Below are 23,770 nucleotides of genomic sequence, written 5' to 3'. Positions count from 1 at the left end.
TTGGACTGCAAGGAGATCAAAGCAGAGAATCCTAAAGGAGATCAGTCTTGAACATCCACTGGAAGGACTGATGCTGAAGCTGAAGCTCAACACTTTGGCCACCTGATGTGAAGAACTGACTCATTGGAAAAGACCCTGATGCTGGGAAAGATTGAAGGCAGGAGGAGAAGGGGACAGCAAAGGATAAGATGGTTGGATGGTATCACCGACTTGATGGGTATGAGTTTGAGCAAGCTCCCAGAGTTAGTGATGGACAGGGAAGCATGGCGTGCAGCAGTCCATGGGGTTGTAAAGAGTCAGACACAACTGAGAGACTGAACTGAACTGACCTGAGTAAAAATTGGCTTTTGGATTAAGCAATGCAGAAGTAACAAATATTTTTATTTATTTGTTTATATGTTGGCTGCACAGAGTCTTTGTTGTTGTGCTGGCTTCTTGAGTTGTGGCACATGGGCTCTAGAACCCTCAGGCTCAGTAGTGATCCCTGGGCTTAGCTGCAGTATGTGGTATCTTAATTCCCTGACTGACAGAACCCAGATCCCCTGCATAAGGAGTGTAGAGTTTTATCCACTGGGCCACCAGGGAAGTGCCACAAATATTTTTATTTTTAGTGATGAATCAACTCCTATGTCTATATATATTTTATGGCCTCCAAATTTCTATACAAAACCGTTTGTAAAATTAAAATTCTTTTCACTGTGAGTTCTGGGGATACTTATGACCCCATGGAAGACCAGAGAGATAAGATTTCCTTTTGTTGAACATGATGATGGAAAGAAGAATGGAAACTTTAAAATGTCTTTTAGCTACATTCATGTGATATCTGACTTTAAACTAAAATGAATATTTCATGGAACTATGTTTGATGCTTTTCTTAAAAAAAGTCTCAGTCTTTTTTTGTGTGTGTGTGTGTGACCCCCACCAGACTCCTCAGTCCATTGAATTCTCCGGGCAAGAATACTGGAGTGGGTTGCCATTTCCTTCTTCAGAGGATTTTCTGTACCCAGCAATCAAATCCAGGTTTCCTACATTGCAGGCAAATTCTTTACCATCTGAGCCACCAGGGAAGACCCCCAAAATGTAATTACAACTATTTCCACTTGTCATACAATATTCCTGTGATATCCAAGTCTTAAACTATACTTTCTTTTCAATATTTCAGAAGCTACTTTTCTCTATATGTCTTTCTATCACACGTTCCCGGCACATCTCAGTATTGGATAAAAGCAACTATCTTCTCCATTACAGTCACCAATTTCTCAACTGTCTCAAATATGTCTTACTAACACACCTTTCCCTAGTCAGCTTTTTCTCCTGTTCTCTATAATTTTTTTTTTTTTAAGATTTATTTACTTCTTTGGCTGGCTGCACTGGGTCTTAGTTGTAGAACAAAGAATCTTTTTTTTTTTTAAGTTGCAGCATGCTTCTGCATTGGGAGCTCAGAGTCCTAGCCACTAGACCACCAGAGAAGTCCTCGTCTATGAAGAATGAAAGTGTTAGTCACTCAGTCATGTCCATCTCTTTGCGACCCATGTACTATAGCCCACTAGCCTTCTGTCCATGAAATTCTCCGAGCAAGAATACTGGAGTGGGTAGTAGTTCCATTCTCAGGGATGGAACTGGAGAAGGCACTGGCAACCCATTCCAGTACTCTTGCCTGGAAAATCCATGGATGGAGGAGCCTGGTAGGCTGCGGTCCATGGCGTCGCTAAGAGTCGGACACGACTGAGCAACTTCACTTTCCTTTTTCCCTTTCATGCATTGGAGAAGGAAATGGCAACCCGCTCCAGTGTTCTTGCCTGGAGAATCCCAGGGACGAGGGAGCCTGGTGGGCTGCCATCTATGGGATCACACAGAGTTGGACACGACTGAAGCGACTTAGCAGCAGCAGCAGCAGGGATGGAACCTGCGTCTCCTACATTACAGGCAGACTCTTTACTGTCTGAGCCACCAGGGAAAACCTCCTAATTATTCTAAACCTTTTCACCTTCTTAAACCTCCTTCTTGCCTTCTCCCATATTCAGCCTGGATTGTGTTTCGAACTGTACAATAAACTTCCTACTCAAAATCTCTACTCATGTATCTTACAGGCACCCTGAATTCATCGCATTCAAAACTGCACCAATGCTCTTCCCTCCGTCTCAAACTTGCTCTTCCCTCCTACAATTCCTTTCTCAGTAAATGGTGCATTCCTTAAGCCAGAAACCCCAAATCATCTTTATGTCCAATCTAACACCAAATCCTGTGAAATATACTCCCAAATTAATTCATTCTCCATATTTTTCATTTTGCAACCATTTTAAGTTATTTAAAAAATAAAAACTCAAATCTGGTTTTGTCACTCTCCCTACCCACCCCTACCCTTAATTCAAATTGGATTAAGGGCTAATGTACTCAAAGAGAATACACTTTAGAGCCTTTCAATACTTTGCACTCATTGTGCTTACTGTCTAGTGGGGAAAATAAGATATGAAATATAACAGTGGCTATATAAGTACAATCTAGTGATAAGTGCTATATAATTAAGTTGCAATGAGAGTGCCTTAAACCAAAAGATGTAATCTAGTGGAGGCCTCCTTGAGGAAGTGACTTTAGGTTGACACCTGAGTGTGGGATGGAAGGAAAAGAGAGAAGAGCTCATTACAGAAGCAAAGAGAGAGAGAGAGAGGAAACAAGGCATTTACCAAAAGGAGATGGTAATGGAGAGGGAGCACTGCAGGAGGGGAGGTTGGAGCTGAACATAGATAAATCACATAAGACTTTGTAGTTCATCTTAAGAGTTTTGATCTCTATCTTTAAATAATGGGAAATAATTGAATGGTTTTAAGAGTGTCAACATGATGACATTTAGCTTTTCTAAAAAAGATCACTCAGGTTTCTCTGTGGAGTATGCTTTTATTCCTTCCACTGGTTCTCAGGAGAAGGAGAGCCAAAAACATGACAGTGAGCAAGATTTGCACTAAGTCATTCCTGGGTTTTATTTCCTTTGACCTCTCTTAGCTCTTTCATGGTGATGGTCACACCAGAGGTCTATACCTGGGTTACACCCTAAGTCTTACCTTTTTGCTGCATGATGAGATTTTATACAATAAAAACAAGTTCAGTTCAGTTGCTCAGTCATGTCTGACTCTTTGCAACCCTATGAACTGCAGCACACCAGGCCTCCCTGTGCATCACCAACTCCCGGAGTTCACTCAGACTCACATCCATCGAGTCAGTGATGCCATCCAGCCATCTCATCCTCTGTCGTCCCCTTCTCCTCCTGCCCCCAATCCCTCCCAGCATCAGTCTTCTCCAATGAATCAAATCTTCGCACGAGGTGGCCAAAGTACTGGAGTTTCAGCTTTAGCATCAGTCCTTCCAATGCACACCCAGGACTGGTCTCCTTTAGAATGGACTGGTTGGATCTCCTTGCAGTCCAAGGGACTCTAGAGTCTTCTACAACACCACAGTTCAAAGGCATCAATTCTTCAACACTCAGCTTTCTTACAGTCCAACTCTCACATCCATACATGACTACTGGAAAAACCATAGCCTTGACAAGTATTAAATCTAAATAAAGTAAATGCTGTGATATTAACTCTTTCATACAATTCTTGGTCATTGGGTTACTTGGAAACAAAGACTAAAACAAACAAGCAAAAAAAAAAAGAAAGACTTTCTTTGAGTAAGAGTCTTTCTAATGTAAAAATGCCTACAACTCATTATTTACGTTGACCTCTAGTAGTTGTTACTTTCTTGTGAACACTTGGTCCTGATGACCTTTACTCTCACATAAAAGAGACTGAATCCCATGCAAGTTGTTAATGACCCTCAGATTTACGATTCAGGAAACTGGAGGTTGATTGGGTTTTGATGGGTTTATCAGGCAGTTCTCAGCTGTTTTTTCTCCTCCCCTCCCTCATCCACTCTTCAATCTAGGAATGAATACTAAGGAATTTAGAAACATTGTTTGCAACTGGATCCAAAGGCAACTACTGTGCTGAATACACTTTTCGAATTCACTCCCACAAATAATGAGGAGGTACTGACTGGCCAAGACTCTCAAAATCCACACTGTCTCCTTACCCAGCTGTTGTGAAATAGATCATTAAGTGCCATTTTAAACCCAAAGAGCTCATGTTGGCTCCAACTTCAGCTTTTACCAAATGCTAAACACTCACTACTTTCAAGAGAATGGAGTTTTGGGGAGGGTGGAAGGAAAAGTATGAAAAGCAATGAAAACACCACAAGTCGAAACTCATGTATCCTCATGACAACATGGAAGCTAATCCGCTGATTTGTTTTGACGGTACACGCCTTTAGGGCGGCGCTCCTACTCCTATATCCTTAGCTCTCTGTACCGGGCCTGGCTCTCAGGAGGAAGCAAGCGATCAGCAAACTTGCACTTGGTGCGTGAACCACCCAGGCCCAGCCGAGGACCTCGGAGCTCAGACATCAGGCACCCTTCCAGCGGGCTGGAGCCAGTCTGAGTCACGTGACGTGCTCCAGCCAATGGGCCCGCCGCCGGTGGAGCGTCGCGGATAAAGGCGCCTGTCACTGCCCGCTAGCGGCCGCCATTGGGGTGAGAGCTGGCGGCGACGGACTGTGGAGAACTGCTTCCCTGGACCGCTTCATCTTGTGCAAGCTGAAAGGAGCGATCCGAGAAGTCCTTTCCACAAGGGGTAAGGGAACCCCAGCGGGAAGCACTACTCTGGAATCCAGGCCCTCGCTGTCACCCTGGGTAGGGAGTAACCGTTGTTTTTTTTTTTCCCCCCTCTCCTCCCCTCCCCCATCAACATTGTGCGACAGTAAAGGCAGTTAGAGAGGCCATCCCTGTGTGTGGCTGCAGCCCAGGTGAGCTGCCAGTTCCTTTCTTTTGGTCTTCCCAGCGGCAAGCTCCTTGCCCCATTGGACCTCTAAAAAAAAAATTTTTTTTTTTTTTTTTTTTGGCTTTTCTCTTAAACGCTTGGTTCTTTTTTTTTTTTTTTTTCCTTTCCCTAAGGAAGGAGTGGGAAAAGGGAGGTTGAGCGAGGGGTTAGGGGTCTAGTTGTGCAACCTCCTCCCATTTTGAAAAACACTCATGTTCTTTGTAGTTCTCGTACATCTTGGATTGGTGGAGCGCTGCTGGTACTGTAGTTTCGTGAATGCAGGAGAGAGCAAAGAGCTTTAGATGTAGCTGACGTTTAGTTGTGTTTATTCTGGGTGTCATCATTTGGGACAGGAGATTTCCCGTCCTTGATTCATTAATTCATTCACGTTAAGTTATCAAGTAAACCCTTGGAACATATTAAAGCCTCTGTTGGGTGTTGTGGAATCTGGAGATGGGCCTGGCTTCAAGGCGCTGCGTTGTGTTAAGAATTAAAATGAGGTATGTACAGGGTGCTTTGGGACCTGTGGGAAGCGCCCGTATGGTTGGAAGGCAGCAGGGGAGGCTTCTGGATAGGGGATTACTGATCTGGGTCTTGAGACCAATAGAAGTTAGTCTAAAGAGTAAGGGTAGCTCTGATGAGGAGAAATTTTCCAGAGGCTTGGACATGGTGTGAGTACAAAGTAGGGTGGGACAGTGGAGAAGGGCAGATTTTTTAATGTGGCTGGCACCATGTTGGGAGAGTAGCAAGAGATGAGTCTAGTGAGGTAGGCAAGGGGCTGTAAGAGGATTTGTCTTGTATCATGAAAGGCTGTGGGTTGAACAGTATGATCTTAAGTGGCTGAACAAAAAAATCAAAACATCCCCATTGCATTAATTCAGGTGGGAGATTATAAGTGATTGAAGGAAGGAAGTGGTTTAGAGATAGAAAATAGGAACACTTAGATATATTCTGAATATGTAAATTTATATTCAAATAAATTGTTTAGAGGTATTTGATACCATGAAGAGTCTGAGAACTGCAAAAAGGGAGTAAACAAGACCTCGGGGATATTAATGGGTTAAAGAAGATGAGATTATAATTCCTTTGAAATTCTAATCTGACCCACCTATTTGTTCTCTTAGCACCCTCTTCTTATCTCCATCGCAGCGATAATTGTATGTATCCTGTTGTAATTGCCTGTTTGTAGATCTTTGTGAAGAGATTATTGTATCCCCATTTCCTAGCTCAATCCACCATTGTAGGCACTTTGTAGATATTTAATAAGTGAACAAACAGAATCTGGGGAAAGTGGTATCCTGGAAACCAGCAAAGAGTTTAAAGAGAATCACAATAGACTGGTGACAGATATAGCTGAGAGGTCAAGTAAGGTATAAGATTCAAAAAAGTATCCATTGGATTAAACAAGTAAATATGGTAAGTATTAACTTTAGTGTAAGGGCAGTTTTGGGCATCGCTTGTCAGCTAGTAAAGAATCCGCCTGCAATGCGGGAGACCTGGGTTCGATCCCTGGGTTGGGAAGATCCCCTGGAGAAGGAAAAGGCAACCCACTCCAGTATTCTGGCTTGGAGAATTCCAGGGACTATAGAGTCCATGGGGTTGCAAAGAGTCGGACACGACTGAGTGACTTTCACTTCACAAGGGCAGTTTTAGAGGAATGGCAGGAAAAAGTCATGTTTGAGGTAGGGAGTAAAAATATCATTTTTCAAGGTGCTCTGATGTGAGATACAGAAGAGAAGATAGAGACCCCAAGGACAGAATAGGATCAAGAGTGGAATTTTTAAAAATTGAGAAAGTTTGTCTGGATGGTAAGCTAGTATAGAAATACTTAAGATGCAGGCAAAAGAGAGCAAGTGTTATTCTAGAGTATCTGGGGAAAGAGTTCAGACAAGAAAATTGAGGGACAAGCAGATGAGAGGATTGAATTGTTGTGAAGAATATACATCATCTACAAATCACCGTTTGACCTTATTAAATAAAGCCTGAAGAAACCATTTTCTCCCTTGAACTGGAGATGTCTAGTTTGAAAGTCAGTATTTGAGCTCATCACAAGGGCAGATTACTTTTGACCTGAGTCCTAGAGGCATCAGGGTTCAAAATCCAAACTCTGCACCGCACCCCCCCACCCACCCATTACCATCACTTTTATTCAGGATATACAGGAGATAAGAGTGTTTGAAAAAAAACTAAGGATTAAGCAGCCTTTCACAAACCTAATAAAGACAGAAAGCCCAAATACAAAAAAATAATGCTTTGAGGGATATAACACCAGAGGTGTATAAGCAAAAATAAAATAGGGAAGGAAAGATAGCTTAAATTTAAGGTATACAGTGTAATGATTTGCTTTACATACATCATGAACTGATTATCACAATACATTTAGTAAACATCCATAATCTCATATAGGTACAAAATTCAATGGAAAAAAAAATTTTATTTTCATGATGAGAACTCTTAACAGAATCCAAGTTCTTTATGCTGTACTGCTTCCTTGCATATGTGAGATCTATGAACTCAACCAGAAGTGTCACCATACAACAAAATAACTTATTCTCTGACATTTTTCAAAATAGAAAATATTTTTAAACAATCTTTATTCAAAGCATCAAAAAATTTCAACTCTATTTTAAATTGAGAAGTAAGTGTGAAAAAAGTTTCTAAAAGGATACACAAGTTGCTAAGAGTTTAAGGAGGGGCATCTGGTTAACTGGAGGACAAAAATGGGAAACTGTTATGTACTGTTCAAACCATGTGGATGTTAAAATTCAAATAAACTTCATTTTTATGAAATCCATAAATGGTATATTGTCTTAAGAATTTCTCCAGAATTCCCAAGGTTGTTTTATAATGGGCAAAATGGATCTGATTTTCAGGCAACTTGACCATGGAACCATAGAAAGATTGACAAGGTGGTGCTACATTATTTTGTGATTATCAGAATAAACCAGAATTCATAATCATTTATGATACATTGTCTTTTGAGCAGTTGTGATTGGTGGTTGTTAACACTCAATTCTTAAGTGATATGAGATTTCCTCTGCCCATGCTATGTATATATCTTTGTAGAAATATATCCATGAGTAAAAAATGTTTTAAAAAGAGAAATAAAATGACAACTCATCATAAACATTAGAAACAACAGTGAATTTTCACATAGGCAGAATAGGTTACAATTTATGCATAGTTGCCAGCAGACTTGTAACTCCATAGTTCACTGTGTTGAAGTATAAGTGATTTTAGAGAAGAGTGGTTACCTTAAACTAACCAATCTATTTAAGTGACAAATTACTTCTGACACCTTACTGATTGTGACCTACCATTATGTCAATTACGGTAAATCTTTTGGAGGCTCTGTTGCTAGACCATTACGCTGGAATTTTCTGTTTACTCATAGTTATTAAGAGTAAAAGCTGGAAAGAATAAACATCTTCAGAGAATGTAAAATAAAATTGACAGCTATCTGACAGAAATTCGCCAGTTATTTTTTAAAGCCACATCAGATCAGATCAGATCAGATCAGTCGCTCAGTCGTGTCCGACTCTTTGCGATCCCATGAATCACAGCACGCCAGGCCTCCCTGTCCATCACCAGCTCCCGGAGTTCACTCAGACTCATGTCCATCGAGTCAGTGATGCCATCCAGCCATCTCATCCTCTGTCGCCCCCTTCTCCTCCTGCCCCCAATCCGTCTCAGCATCAGAGTCTTTTCCAATGAGTCAGCTCTTCACATGAGGTGGCCAAAGTACTGGAGTTTCAACTTCAGCATCAGTCCTTCCATTGAACACCCAGGACTGAACTCCTTTAGGATGGACTGGTTGGATCTCCTTGCAGTCCAAGGGACTCTCAAGAGTCTTCTCCAACACCACAGTTCAAAAGCATCAATTCTTCGGCACTCAGCTTTCTTCACAGTCCAACTCACATCCATATATGACCACTGGAAAAACCATAGCCTTGACTAGATGGACCTTTGTTGGCAAAGTAATATCTCTGCTTTTCAATATACTATCTAGGTTGGTCATAACTTTCCTTCCAAGGAGTAAGCGTCTTTTAATTTCATGGCTGCAGTCACCATCTGTAGTGATTTTGGAGCCCAGAAAAATAAAGTCTGACACTGTTTCCACTGTTTCCCCATCTATTTCCCATGAAGTGATGGGACCAGATGCCATAATCTTTGTTTTCTGAATGTTGAGCTTTAAGCCAACTTTTTCACTCTCCGCTTTCACTTTCATCAAGAGGCTTTTGAGTTCCTCTTCACTTTCTGCCATAAGGGTGGTATCATTTGCATATCTGAGGTTATTGATATTTCTCCTGGCAATCTTGATTCCAGCTTGTGTTTCTTCCAGTCCAGCGTTTCTCATGATGTACTCTGCATAGAAGTTAAATAAGCAGGGTGACAATATACAGCCTTGACGTACTCCTTTTCCTATTTGGAACCAGTCTGTTGTTCCATGTCCAGTTCTAACTGTTGCTTCCTGACCTGCATACAGATTTCTCAAGAGGCAGGTCAGGTGGTCTGGTATTCCCATCTCTTTCAGAATTTTCCACAGTTTATTGTGATCCACACAGTCAAAGGCTTTGGCATAGTCAGTAAAGCAGAAATAGATGTTTTTCTGGAACTCTCTTGCTTTTTCCATGATCCAGCGGATGTTGGCAATTTGATCTCTGGTTCCTCTGCCTTTTCTAAAACCAGCTTGAACATCAGGAAGTTCACGGTTCACATATTGCTGAAGCCTGGCTTGGAGAATTTTCAGCATTACTTTACTAGCGTGTGAGATGAGTGCAATTGTGCAGTAGTTTGAGCATTCTTTGGCATTGCCTTTCTTTGGGATTGGAATGAAAACTGACCTTTTCCAGTCCTGTGGCCACTGCTGAGTTTTCCAAATTTGCTGGCATATTGAGTGCAGCACTTTCACAGCATCATCTTTCAGGATTTGGAATAGCTCCACTGGAATTCTATCACCTCCACTAGCTTTGTTCGTAGTGATGCTTTCTAAGGCCCACTTGACTTCACATTCCAGGATGTCTGGCTCTAGGTCAGTGGTCACACCATCGTGATTATCTGGGTCGTGAAGATCTTTTGAGCTCCTTTTAAAAAGTTTTTAAATAAGGAACAAGATAGGGATTGGCTTCCCCAGTGGCTCAGCTGGTAAAGAACTTGCCTGCCAGTGCAAGAGATCCAAGTTCTATCCCTGGGTCAGGAAGATCCCCTGGAGAAGAAAATGGCATCCCACTGCAGTATTCTTGCCTGGGAAATCCCATGGACAGAAGAGCCTGGTGGGCTACAGTCCATGGGGTCGCAAAGAGTATAAGCACACACACAGGGGACCCTGGTGGTCCACTGGTTAGGACTGTCACTGCTGAGGGCTGAGGTTCATCCCCGGTAGAGGCTGGACTAAGACCTCACAAGCCTTGTGAGGAAAAAAACAGAGAACTAACATAACTTTGAACACTAAGACTGGGATAATTATAAAGCAGTTTTATTAAGGGGATAATTCCTAGTCCTCTATTGCTGGATAGTTTCACCTCACACTAGAAACCAGGACCTCCAGCCAAGTAATGCAGAGCACTTCTGAGATAATTATCAGATTACCAAATATTAGCTATTGTTTTGCCCAGTGATGATTATCAGAGCTTTTGTCCATGGTCAGTCCATCTGCAGCATTAAGTAACAATGTACTTTATTATTAAAGATTGCTGATATAGAAAAATGGATAAAATAGTACAAAGGAACCCTCTATAACACCAACAGTGTCAACGTTTTTTCTGTTTGCTTGTCTATATAGGTTTTTCTCCCAAATCTTTAAACATTTCACAAATGTTACTATTCACACGGAAGTTTTTATTTATTTTTTAACTGAAGGATAATTGCTTTACAGAATTTTGTTCATTTCTGCCAAACATCAGCATGAATCAGCCATAGGTATACATATGTCCCCTCCCTCTTGAACCTCTCTCCCATCTCCCTCCCCATCCCAGCCCTCTAGTGTTGTTACAGAGCTGCTGTTTGAGTCCCTGAGCCATACAGCAAATTCCCATTCGCTATCTATTTTACATAAGGTACTCTCTCCGTACATCTCACCCTCTCCTCTCCCCTGCTCCCAACCCACGTCCATAAGTCTGTTCTCTGTCTGTCTCCACTGCTGCCCTGCAAATTTCAGCAGTATCATCTTTCTAGATTCCATATATATGCATTAGTATATGGTATTTTTCTTTCTCTTTCTGACTTACTTCACTCTGTATAATAGACTGTAGGTTTATCTACCTCATTAGAACTGACTCAAATGCATTTCTTTTTATGGCTGAGTAATATTCCATTGTATATATGTACCACAGCTTCTTTATCCATTCATCTGTCAATGGACATCTAGGTTGCTTCCATGTTCTAGCTGTTATAAATAGTGCTGCAGTGAACATTGGAGTACATGTGTCTTTTTCAATTTTGGTTTCCTCAGGGTGTGTGCCTAGTAGTGGGATTGCTGGGTCATATGGTGGTTTTATTTCTAGCTTTTTAAGGAACCTCCATACTGTCTTCCATAGCAGTTATATCAGTTTACATTCCCACCAACAGTGCAAGAGGTTTCCCTTTTCTCTACACCCTCTCCAGCATTTATTATTTATTGTTGTAGACTTTTTGGTGATGGCCATTCTGACTGGTATGAGGTGACATCTCATTGTAGTTTTGATTTGCAGTTCTCTAATAACGAGCAGTGTTGAGCATCTTTTCATGTGTTTGTTAGCCATCTATATGTCGTCTTTGGAGAAATGTCTGTTTAGGTCTTTTTCCCACTTTTTGACTGGGTTATTTGTTTTTCTTGTATTGTATGAGTTGCTTGTATATTTTGGAAATTAATCCTTTGTGAGTTGTTGCACTTGTTATTATTTTCTCCCATTATGAAGATTGTCTTTTTACCTCCTTTATAGTTTCCTTTGCTGTGTAAAAGCTTTTAATTTTAGGTCCCACTTGTTTATTTTTGTTTTTATTTCCATTACTATAGGAAGTGGGTCGCAGAGGATCTTGCTTTGATTTATGTCATCAAGTGTTCTGCTTATGTTTTCCTCTAAGAGTTTTATAGTTTCTGGTCTTACATTTAGGTCTTTAATCCATTTTGAGTTTATCTTTGTGTATGGTGTTAGGAAGTGCTCTAATTTGAGTCTTTTACATGTAGCTGTCCAGTTTTTCCAGCACCACTTATTGAAGAGGCTGTCTTTGCCCCGTTGTATATTCTTGCCTCCTTTGTCAAAGATAAGGTTCCCATAGGTGTGTGGCTTTATTTCTGGGCTTTCTATCTTGTTCTTGTGGTCTATATTTCTGTTTTTGTGCCAGTACCATACTGTCTTGATGGCTGTAGCTTTGTAGTATAGTCTGAAGTCAGGACGGTTGATTCCTTCAGCTCCGTTCTTTGTTTCCAGCTCCATTCTTCTTTCTCAAAATTGCTTTGGTTATTCAGGGTCTTTTGTGTTTTCATATGAATTGTGAAATTTTTTGTTCTAGTTCTGTGAAAAATGCCATTGGTAATTTGATAGGGATCAAGTTGAATCTGTAGATTGCATTTGGTAGTACAGTCATTTTCACATTATTTATTCTTCCAACTCAGGAACATGGAATATCCCCATCTGTTATTGTTGTCTCTAATTTCCTTCATCAGTGTCTTATAATTTTCTGTCTACAGTTCTTTTGTATCCTTAAGTAGGTTTATTCCTAGGTATTTTATACTTTTTGTTGCAGTGGTCACACTAAAATTTTTGAGCATGTATTTAAGGTAAACTTTTTTCCCTTACATAATTGTCCTACTGTTCTCACACCTATTGAACCAATTCCCTCATTGTCCCCAGAAATGTCTTTTTTTTTTTTTTTTTAACTACACCCTACAGCACACAGGATCTTAATTTCCCAACCAGGGTTGAACCTGTGCACCCTGCAGTGGAAGTGTGGAGTCTTAACTGCTGGACCTCCAGGGAAGTCCTCAAAAATGTGTTTAATAGTTGCTTCAAACCAAAATTTGACATAGGGTAGTAAGTTGAGTTCAGTAATTATGTCTTAATTCAGAGCACTTCCTAATTTTCTTTAAGTCTTGAGTTTTTATAAAAAGCTAGGCCATTTGTCTTATAAAATCTTCCATATTATAAATTTGTCTCATGATTTTTGTTTTATTCTAGCAGGTGTCAAAAAACTCTGCTGTGATGGCAGTGTTCTATAGCTGCACTGTCGCATACAGTAGGCACTAGGAATATGTGGCTATTAAGCACTTATAATGCAGTTGAATTTTTAAAAAACTAATTAATTTTTTGGCTGCACTGGGTCCTTATTGCTGTACATAGTCTCAGTAATTGTGGTACATGCGCTTAGTTGCCCCAAGGCATGTGGGATCTTCCCAACCAGGGATTGAACCCATGTCCCCTGCATTGTCAGGCAGATTGTCAACCACTGGACCACCAGGGAAGTCCCGAGGCTAAATTTTTAATCTTGGTAATTTTGGTTAATTTAAATTTAAAGTTACATATGGCTAGAGGCTATCATACTGGACAGCACAGCTGTAGCCATTGAATTTTCTGTTACAAAAATGTTAAATCTACAAGCTTGTTACACATTTTTGGCAAAAATTCTTTATAGATGCTATGTAGACTGTATTTTGTCTTGTCTGGACATATATATATGTGTATGTGTATGTGTGTGTGTCTTTATCCCAATACATAGTATTTAAGTCTTTACTAGTTCGTACTGTTTTCCTAAATAATACAAAAGCCTCAGTTTTGGATTTGACTAATTTGGTACAGATGTCTGATTAAAATACAATTAAGAAGATGTGGACAAGTGTTGAAATAAAATGGTCATATGAGGAAGTGGTATGAGTAGTTATGGGTGTATTGGATGCAAAAGGGAACAATTTTAAGTGTTGCTAGCCATTACAGATACTACAGAGGAGTCTGGGGAGATAACTGAGGAAGGCCAGTGAGGGATTTGGACTATTTCAAAATACTTTAGTGATCTTGGGAGAGCAGTTTCAAAAGAGAGCTAGAGAAATCGGATGGATATATTTGACCTTCACAAAATTTTTTGCACCCAAGGGTTTTTTTGTTTGTTTGTTTGTTTGTTTTAGAGCAGCTTTAGGTTCACAGCAAAATTGAAATATACAGAGATTTCCCATGTATTTCCTGCCCCAACACATGCATAGTCTCTTGTTAGGAGCATCCTGAAACAAAATGGTATATTTGTTACAGTAGATGAACCATTTTGTTCATCTCTGTACTTTTCAATTTTGTTGACACAACATTATAATTTAAAATCTGATGTTTGCATTAGGGTTCACTCTTTGTGTTATTCTTCCTAAGGATTTGGGCAAATGTATAATGGCATGTATCCATCATTATGGTATCATACAGAGTATTTTCATTACCGTAAAAATTCTCTGCTCCATTTTTTTCATCCTTTTCTCTCCCTGCCTCCTGGCAACCACTGAGGTTTTTACTGTCTCCATAGTTTTACCTTTTCCAGAATGTCATATGTTGTTGTTGTATTTAATATTCCTTTATGTCTTTTTGTGGTTATATAAATCGTTTCTTTTTAGCACTAAGTAATATTCCATTGTCTGACTGTTGCTTCACAGTTTATCCATTCTCCTGCTGAGGAAAATCTTTATTGCTCCCAAGTTTTGGTAATTATGTATAAAGCTACTGCATGCAGATTTTTGTATGGAAAGGTGTTTTTAAGGAAAATAATTTTAAGATGCTGATTAGAAGGTGTTTGTGGGCAGAGATAATCAGCAGAAGTTAATAACAGATAAACACATAGAAAATGAAACCTTAAGACAAAGCAGGAAGCAGAACCATGTGTTGCATAATCTTTATTTAAGTAGAGGAAAGTCTTCATAAACATAATAAAAAAGAAACATACAATAATGGAGATAAAGGAATAATGAAACAATAGGTTTCTGGGAAAAGGGAAAGAAGATCCTTATGGAAGAGAGGTGAGGCACTTATGAAATAAGAGGAAATGGACTAGGGAATAAAAGAAACCAAGAGATTAATGTTTAAATAAAGTTTCTTATAAACTGAGATCATTTGCAAATGGAGATAGTGAGTCTGAGGTTTTTTTTTGACTGTCATGTCCCAGTTGTAGCATGTGGGGTCTTAGTTCCCTGACCAGGGCTCAAACCCATGCCCCCTGCATTGGGAGCCCAGAATCTTAGCCACTGGACCACCAGGGAAGCCCTGAGGCTGAGATTTTGAGGAGTGGAACAAATTTGAGAACGGTGTTTTATAATTGATATACGTTCATTCATTCATTATTATTATTATTTTTTTGAAGACAGATTCCTGAGCAGCAGGAACTTAGATGTAAAACATTCTTGATTTCTCTCCCCACTTTTCCCTATATAAACAAGTCACATCTGCTCTATCTCTAATATAAAATTGAACCTGAACACTTTAATTCAGCATATGTGGGCTCTGTCTTATGCATTGAATCAATGCAAACAAGGTCCATAAGCTGAAACAGCATTTACATTTTGGGGATTAGGGGGAGGGTTGGATTGGAAGACTGACAGTGACAAGTGGGTAAACATAATAGTAGTGAAGAGGGTATTAGCTGATAAATTAGAGCTGGGGAGGAGCTAGTTAAGTATGCCTATTTAAAATGAGAATGTGAAGGAAAAGTCACTCTAAGGAGCTGACAGTTTTGAATAGATCTAGAAGAAGAGCATTTCAAGCAGAGTGTAAAGGCCCAAAGACTGGAACTGGCTTGATGCAAAGAAGTGAAAAAAGAGATTGAGCTGGGAGAGTAGGAAAGGAGGTGGAAGGAACAATGAACCAGACCTTGGAAGGTTTCAGCTCAGTTTGGCGGTGATGGTGTTAGTCTGTTAAAGGATGATCACGGGTTAGGGTCATAGTGGTGGAAGAAGTGAGAATTTGAGATTTATTTTGGAGGAGGAATCATCAGAGAAATAAAATCACAGTGAGATCCCATCTTACACCCACCAGAATAGCTAAAATGCAAGCTGTCCATAATAGCAAATACAAAGATATGGAATAACTGGAAATTTTAGACTATTGTTGTGTATATAAATTGGTACGTTTTGGAAAACTGGTGGTATCTACTAAGGTTGAACATATACATAACCTTTGTCCCAACAATTTTACTTCTGGGTTTATACCCAACATAAGGCATGTACATATACACTAAAGCATTTCATGGCATTATTTGTCATAGTTAAATATTGGAAAACCTAAAAGTCCCAATAGGAATGGATAAATTTTGATATGATTTTACAATAGAATACAACAGGCAAAAACATAGATAAATCTCAAAAACAATATTGGTAAAAAAGCCAGACACAATGTAATACATAGTAAACAATACTATATTTATGTAAAATTCAAAAAACAGTCACAATTTAATGTATGGGGATAGAAGTCATCTTAGTGGTTATCTGTGGAGAAGGAGGATGTAGTGATTTGGGTATTCAAAAGGTAGGCTACCTTTAAATAATTGCAAAGCCAGGATAAGAGCCAGTTTCAGTTGCAACACTGAAATAGCACCTTCTTTCTTTTCAATGACTTTTTATTGAGTTCTAGTGCATATTTGTATAAGATGAGAAAAGTGAAATGATGAGATAAAATTGTAAGACTGATAATAATCTCCAAGTTAATTCATTTTAGTGTAGTGGTTCTTTTGCTTAGTGGCTCAGTCGTGTCCGACTCTTTGGGACCCCATGGACTATAGCATGCCATGCTCTTCTGTCCATGGGGATTCTCCAGGAAAGAATACTGAAGTGGGTTGCTGTGCCCTCCTCCAGGGAAGCTTCCCAACCCAGGGATCAAACCCAGGTCTCCCTCATTGCAGGCAGATTCTTTACTGTCTGAGCCACCAGGGAACCCCAAGAATACTGGAGTGAGTAGCCTATCCCTTCTCCAGGGGATCTTCCTGACTCAGGAATCGAACTGGGGTCTCCTGCGTTGCAGATGGATTCTTTACCAGTGGAGCTACCAGGGAAGCCCCAGTAATGTTCTTAATCTTAACTATATATCAGAATGTCCAGGGAACTTAAAAAAAAAATAAAACTGATTCTCAAGCCATATCTCCAGGGGTTGGGACCTAGAACTGGGTTTATTTAGATACACATTCTGTAGACAGTGATTCTCTGAAAAGGCAAGACGGCCTTGGGAGAAATACACTCCACAGACAGTGGGTGGGCCATCTCAGAAGGCCATTGGTATTTTTTTAAATGATCCACAGTGCCTCACACCCATTACAATGGCTACTGCTGCTGCTGAGTCACCTCAGTCGTGTCTGACTCTGTGCGACCCCATAGACGGCAGCCCACCAGGCTCCCCTGTCCCTGGGATTCTCCAGGCAAGAACACTGGAGTGGGTTTTACAATGGCTACTATTAATCAAAAGAACAGAAAATAGCACATGTGAGGATGTGGAGAAATTGGAACCCTTAAATGGTAGGAATGTAAAACAGTGCTGCTGCTGTAGAAAACAGTATGGGATTCCTCAAAAAATTAAAAATTTCCATACGATCTAGCAATTCCACATCTGCACTTGTGGGGATATATCCCTACGAATTGAAAGCAGTGTCTTGAAGAGGTATTTATTTGTTGTTTAGTCACTAAGTCGTGTCCGACTCTTTTTGCAACCCCATGGACTGTAGCTCACCGGGCTTCTCTGTCCATGGGATTTCCCAGGCGAGAATACTGTAGTGGGTTGCCATTTCCTTCTCCAGGGGATCTTCCTGACCCAAGGACTGAACCTGCATCTCCTGCATTGGCAGGTGGATTCTTTACCAGTGAGCCACTTGGGAAACCCATATGTTTTTCTTATAGCAGCACTATTCACAATAACCAGAAGGTGGAAACTACTCAAGTGTCTGTCAATGAATGAATGGAGAAACAGAATGTGTATACATACAATGGAATATTATTAAGATGAAGGAAATTCTTACACATGCTACAATATGGATGAACTTCACACCTTATGCTAAGATAGATAGTGAAGTGAAAGTCACTCACTCGTGTCCGACTTTTTGCAACCCCGTGGACTATACAGTCCATGAAATTCTCCAGGCCAGAATGCTGGAGTGGGTACCCTTTCCCTTCTCCAGGGAATCTTCCCAACCCAGGGATCGAACCCAGGTCTCCTGCATTACAGCGGGTTCTTTACCAGCTGAGCCACCATAAGCAAGTCACAAAAAGACAAATACTATGTGATTGTACTTATATGAGATTACTGGAGTAGTCACATTAATAGAAACAGAAAATTAAAACAGTGGTCGCCAGGGGCTGGACAGAGGGGAGATTTAGGAATTGTTTAATGCGTATAGTATGGAGTTTCAGTTTTGTGAGATAAACAAGTTCTGGAGATAAGTTGCTCAAAAATATGAAAATACTTAATGCTTTTGAACAGTACACTTAAAAAGAGTTAAGATAGTAAATTTTACGCTGTATGTATTTTGCCACAATTCTACAGCAAGAGTTGAAAACTAACACTGCTTTAATGCAATATGTGTGTATGTGTGTGTGCATATACTGGCTAAATGTTAACACTGATCTCTAAAAATGGACAATTTATTTAATAATCATACTTTTCATTTTGCTGATACACTTGGTAGTACCTTTGCTCTTTTATCCTTAAAGTAGTAATGTTGTCTAGGGATGTTAGATACCATCTCTCTGAAATATTCATGAAGCTCTAAACTATTCTATGTTAGTTGTAATATGCGCTGAACAGTAGCATTTTAACATTAGTCATTTTTCTTCCTAATAATTCACTTTTAAAATAAATCACTTTATTTAAATTAGCCAGAAAAATTCCTTTGCCTTTCTCCCTTCACTAATTAATAGTTGTAGAATAAACTGTATACTCACATTACCTTTAACATTCCCTATTACTTCTTTTTTTTTAAACCAGGAATTTATAGACTTTTCCTGCTAAGACCTCAATTTGTGTTTAAGAAAGGCAGAAAGAAATTACTGTAAAACATTGGAGTAACTTAAATCACCCAAAACGAAGGCATACATAATGAAACCACTTTTAGTACTTACATAGAAAAAGGTTCGTGTTTGTTTTTCAAATTGAATAATTTGCTTTTTTTTTTTTCTTTTGCTGTCCTAATCATGATATGCTTTAAAATACGAAATCTACTTTTGAAGGAAACTTTTCTGTTCCTATAGAAACCATTTTAAAGGTGCTTTGAAAATAACTTCAGTTTTTGTTGTTGTTGTTGTTTTGGTTTCTTTTTTTTTTTTTAAATAGGATATGTACCTGTAGACAACACTAGAATATAAGGATTTGAAGCAGTTGAGAATGTCTCTGCCAAGTCGACAAACAGCTATTGTTAACCCTCCACCACCAGAGTATATAAATACTAAGAAAAATGGGCGATTGACGAATCAGCTGCAGTATCTACAGAAGGTTGTCTTGAAGGCTTTGTGGAAGCATAGTTTCTCCTGGCCTTTTCAGCAGCCTGTGGATGCTGTCAAACTAAAATTGCCTGTGAGTGTGTCTTATAATTATATTTGTTTAAAACAAATAAAGCCCCGTAAATGTCCACTGACAGACTAATATTATGAAGTATGTTTAATAAGTTATTCAGCACCACTAAAGAATATCCCAATGAATATTTTTTCCTTAGCCAAAAAATTCATTTTTCTGAGGATTGAAATTCTCATTTTAGTAATTTCTGGTAAATTATAAGTATATGCTTTCTTGTTTATAGCATATGTTCCTGATTTTTGATGTAAGGTTGTCTTAAATGTCCCCTTCTCCAAGAAGTCCCTCTTGACAAATCCTGGCAGACTCAGGTGCTTCACGCACAGAATTCAACTTTAGGTCTTAGAAATTTTTGTGCATGCTAAGTCACTTTACTTGTGTCCAACTCTTTAAGACCCCATGGACCGTAGCCTGCCAGGTTCCCCTGTCTATGGGATTTTCCAGGCAAGAACACTGGAGTGAGTTACCATGCCCTCCTCCAGGGGATCTTTTCCAACCCAGGGTTCAAACCCACATCTCCTTCATTGGCAGGCAGATTCTTTACCACTAGCACCACCATTTAGCCACCTGATAGTGGAATGCTTAAGAATTTGTAATATAACTAGTAAACTGTGGAGCTGAGATTGTACTCATAAATCCTAGTTTCTTTTTCTTCATGCCCTCTACTTGTTATTTTCCAGGATGGTTCTACTCTTTTATTATTTTGTTATGCTTTCTATTTTGTTATTGGCTTTTGTTTTTCTTTTCTCTGAAGAAAAATGTCATGGTAATCAACTTTGTTTCTCATCACAAAAGGTTTTATTTCCATATTATGGCTTTTAAAGGTAATCAATTTCTGTCTCTAGTTACAGGTGTATAGTTTCTTAAAATTCTTTATGTACCAATTGTTGTGAATTCATTCTTACAACTAACGTTTAGAATTTCTTCTTACACCATAGGATTATTATACCATTATAAAAAACCCAATGGATTTAAATACAATCAAGAAGCGCTTGGAACATAAATATTATGTGAAAGCTTCGGAATGTATAGAAGATTTCAATACAATGTTCTCAAATTGTTATTTATACAACAAGGTCTGTAAGCCTTATGCCATACATGCTAATTCTTTGCTCTTACATAGAGGCGATGTATATAAATAAGTGTGTTGACTTCAAATTTCAAGTCTTGATTTGGGGTACATTATATATTTGTAAAAATACTGAATTTTACTTGATTTCCTAATTTTCACATAGCAGTATTTGTTCATTTTGCTATGTTTTTGTTTGAATAGCTATAATGGCTTATTATGTTTTTAAAAAATAAAATACCAGTGATCCTGGTTTCTGTGAGTAAAGTGTTATTTCAAAATGTTCTCATCTACATTTCTGCCATTTTAGTTATAAGATGAATGATAAATCTTATTATACATTAAACTTAGTTAAATTTTTATGGTATGGATTGCTAGCTATAACCTAAGAAGCCAAATGAATGATGTACTTCATACAACTTAACTTAAACTTCAGACATGTTCTGTTTTATCCCAGCAGTAGTATTTGTATTTATGTTAATGTGTTAGGCTGTATGATAATATACGTGGACATTGTGAGCTTAGTCTTCACTTTTATTTTTATCCATAAAATTGGATTTGTGTATTCAGTTTTCCTCCATATGGGATTCCTGTTTCCCTAAGTACAGCATCTTTTTCAAGTGGTCCTATCATATCTAGAAATTTTTTAATTTATATCTCATTTATTCAGAATCACTAGTGACACTGAAATGTAATAGAAATGTTGGTTTGGTTTCCAAGGTAATCATCCGTGCCACCTTATATGTAAGAGATTTAAGACTATAGTCAATAATGAATTTTTTAAAAAATCATAACTAATAGTGTTCTGACAATACCATTGGTAAATTCATTTTAATTTAATAATTCTAAAGAGTCCTTAATTTTTTAAAAGAAAGTTCAGTCATTTTCCTGAACTGTTAATAGCTAACTTAGAAATGTGTCTCCACTTTAGGCTTTTGCTTTGTAATTTACTTTTTTCTCAGTAGTCAAGTAAAGCAAGTTGAAGACTTCTAAGCAGATAGTTAAGATTTAAAAACTTAGCTCTACAGTGTCACTTTATTACTTAGTTAATTGAAAATTGAATTACATCAAGTCAAACCATGAGGTACTTTCCACACCCATGAATATGTTTTGTTTGTAACCCATTTGTAAGGTGGAAATTCTGATTTCTAATACTTTAGTGTATAAGTAAGATTGGTTGGATTATAACCCTTTAGTGCTCAGAAAGGTATCCCCAGTCCTTTTTAGAAGTTAAAGGGGTAGGATGATAGAATTTTAAGTGTGAGCCGCTATACTGTTTTCTAAACTTAATTTAGAAGCAATAAATACTGTTTAGTAAATACTGTCTAAGAGTACTATGGCACTGCCTTCACTAAGGTAGCCTAAATTATAGAAATTTGATACAGTGGCCATACTGTGTAAACTCGTTGCATTTTGTGTATTTTCTAGCCTGGAGATGACATTGTTCTTATGGCTCAAGCTCTAGAAAAGCTGTTCAGGCAGAAATTATCTCAGATGCCACAAGAAGAACAAGTTGTGGGTGGTAAGGAAAGAATAAAGAAAGGTAAGCAAGAAAAAATTTATGTTCTGATTCTTTCTTTCTCTGTCATACATATTTGAATGCTTGTGTATGGGTGTATAAGTATGATGACTGGAACTAAATAATAAATCCCTGGGAATTCCCTGGTGGTCCAGTGGTTAGAATTTGGTGCTCTCACTGCCAGAGAAATGTGTTTGATCCCTGGTCGGGGAACTAAGATCTTGCAAGCCATGCAGTGTTGCCAAAAGTAAATAAATCCCTGAAAGGAGATAGACATCTAGAAGTCCTTCTACATCCTGTTATATTGGTATAAAATGTCCCTTTAAACAATCTGAACCTTGAGCACAAAGATGGCTGTCAGAATGATTGTCATACGAGATTAGGATTACATAGATTATGGCCTTGCAGCAGGTTTCCTATAGAATAGTGCCATTCACGTTGTTGTTGTTTAGTTGCTAGGCTTCTTTGTCCATGGGATTTCCCAGGCAAGAACAGTAGAGTGGGTTGCCTTTTCCTTCTCCAGGGGATCTTCCTGACCCAAAGATTGAACCCACATCTGCTGCATTGGCAGGTAGATTCTTTACTGCTGAGCCACCTGGGAAGCTTTATGCCATTCACATAGTGGGCACCAAATAAAGCATAGTTGCAATTGCTATTTGAGTGGATCATGTATCTGTGTTGTATTAATTAAGAGGGCTAAAATTGCCGATAATTTCTGTACCAAAAGATCCCCTAGCTAAGAATGAAAAGTTGCTGTTGGGTTTGAAGATTCTCATTTTCTAATTCTAAACTCAAAACTCTAGGAGGGAGGGGAACTTCCCTGGTGGTCCAGTGGTTAAGACTTTGCTTTCCAGTGCAGCAGGGGCAGGTTTGATCCCTAATTGGGGAGCTAGGATCCCACATGTCTTGTGGCCAAAATAACATAAAAGAGAAGCAATATTGTAACAAATTCAATAAAGATTTAAAAGTGATTCACATAAAAAAATTTTTTAACTTTAATGGGAAATGTTTTACAGCTAATATCATATTTAAATAAGAAATTAGAAAATTAATTTTAAGTGTTCAGAAGGGTTATTGAAGAGGTAAACGAAGACTGTCACAGTTCAAATGTTGGTTTATCTTTGGGTCACTGAAGCTATAAACCTTGGTTAAGTTCTATAATCATTCCATGTTTCTTCATCTATGATATCTGGAAATTATTTAGCTTTCATTTTTATAAATATTTGTAAGGTATATGTTAAGTGACTGGGACATAGGAAGCTTGTTCCCCTTTAGGGGACGGTTGAGGTTGTTTTATTGATAGTATGATATACTTTTTTCCTAGTTGTTAATAGATTTTTAGGGTGGATCATGACTTATAGCTTACTTTCATCCATCCTGTGAGGTAGATACTTACTGATTAATAACTTTTTATTTTGTTCTTATTTTTGAAGATTGATCTTAAGTCTTACAGAATAAGCCTAAGCATTATAAAACTTCTTAAAATAATAAGGCAGTGCATTAGAAAAACTGTCAGGTGAAATTACACATAGCATGTGCTGTGGTTCGAGTGAGAAATTGACTTGCACTGGAAAAGCTGAAGAAGGCGTTAGAGGTGATAGAACTCAAGTTTGGGAAGGTGTAGATTTCCAAGTGACTTTTAGTAGAAGCTTTCTATTGCTTGCTGCTAAGTCACTTCAGTCATGTCCGACTCTGTGTGACCCCACAGACGGCAGCCCACCAGGCTCCCCTCCCTGGGATTCTCCAGGCAAGAACACTGGAGTGGGTTGCCATTTCCTTCTCCAATTCTATTGCTTAAGTCATGTTATTTTTTTTATGCACATTGGTAGGTAAACTGCCATAC

The 23,770-nt window shown here is 38.7% G+C and overlaps 1 protein-coding gene across 4 annotated transcripts in view; it reads left to right on the top strand.

The window, feature by feature from the left end:
- Positions 1-4,500: 4,500 nt before the first annotated feature.
- BRDT (bromodomain testis associated) overlaps positions 4,501-23,770 on the top strand; it is a 57,290-nt gene continuing 38,020 nt past the window's right edge. Inside the window, exons 1-5 of one of the 4 annotated variants that reach the window (XM_059884575.1) lie at positions 4,501-4,664; positions 18,758-18,901; positions 19,103-19,342; positions 20,278-20,415; positions 21,837-21,951. In XM_059884575.1, the coding sequence (XP_059740558.1) occupies positions 19,154-19,342; positions 20,278-20,415; positions 21,837-21,951 (442 nt within the window). In that variant the 5' untranslated portion in view covers positions 4,501-4,664; positions 18,758-18,901; positions 19,103-19,153. Of the gene's footprint in view, positions 4,724-6,180; positions 6,267-18,757; positions 18,902-19,102; positions 19,343-20,277; positions 20,416-21,836; positions 21,952-23,770 lie in introns of those variants that run through there. The other 3 variants (NM_001075852.3, XM_059884577.1, XM_059884576.1) reach the window with 3 other exon arrangements.

The sequence above is a fragment of the Bos taurus genome, chromosome 3 (genome assembly GCF_002263795.3).
Source record: "Bos taurus isolate L1 Dominette 01449 registration number 42190680 breed Hereford chromosome 3, ARS-UCD2.0, whole genome shotgun sequence".
Classification (NCBI taxonomy): Eukaryota; Metazoa; Chordata; class Mammalia; order Artiodactyla; family Bovidae; genus Bos; species Bos taurus.
This window is presented reverse-complemented; position numbering and strand designations above follow the sequence as displayed.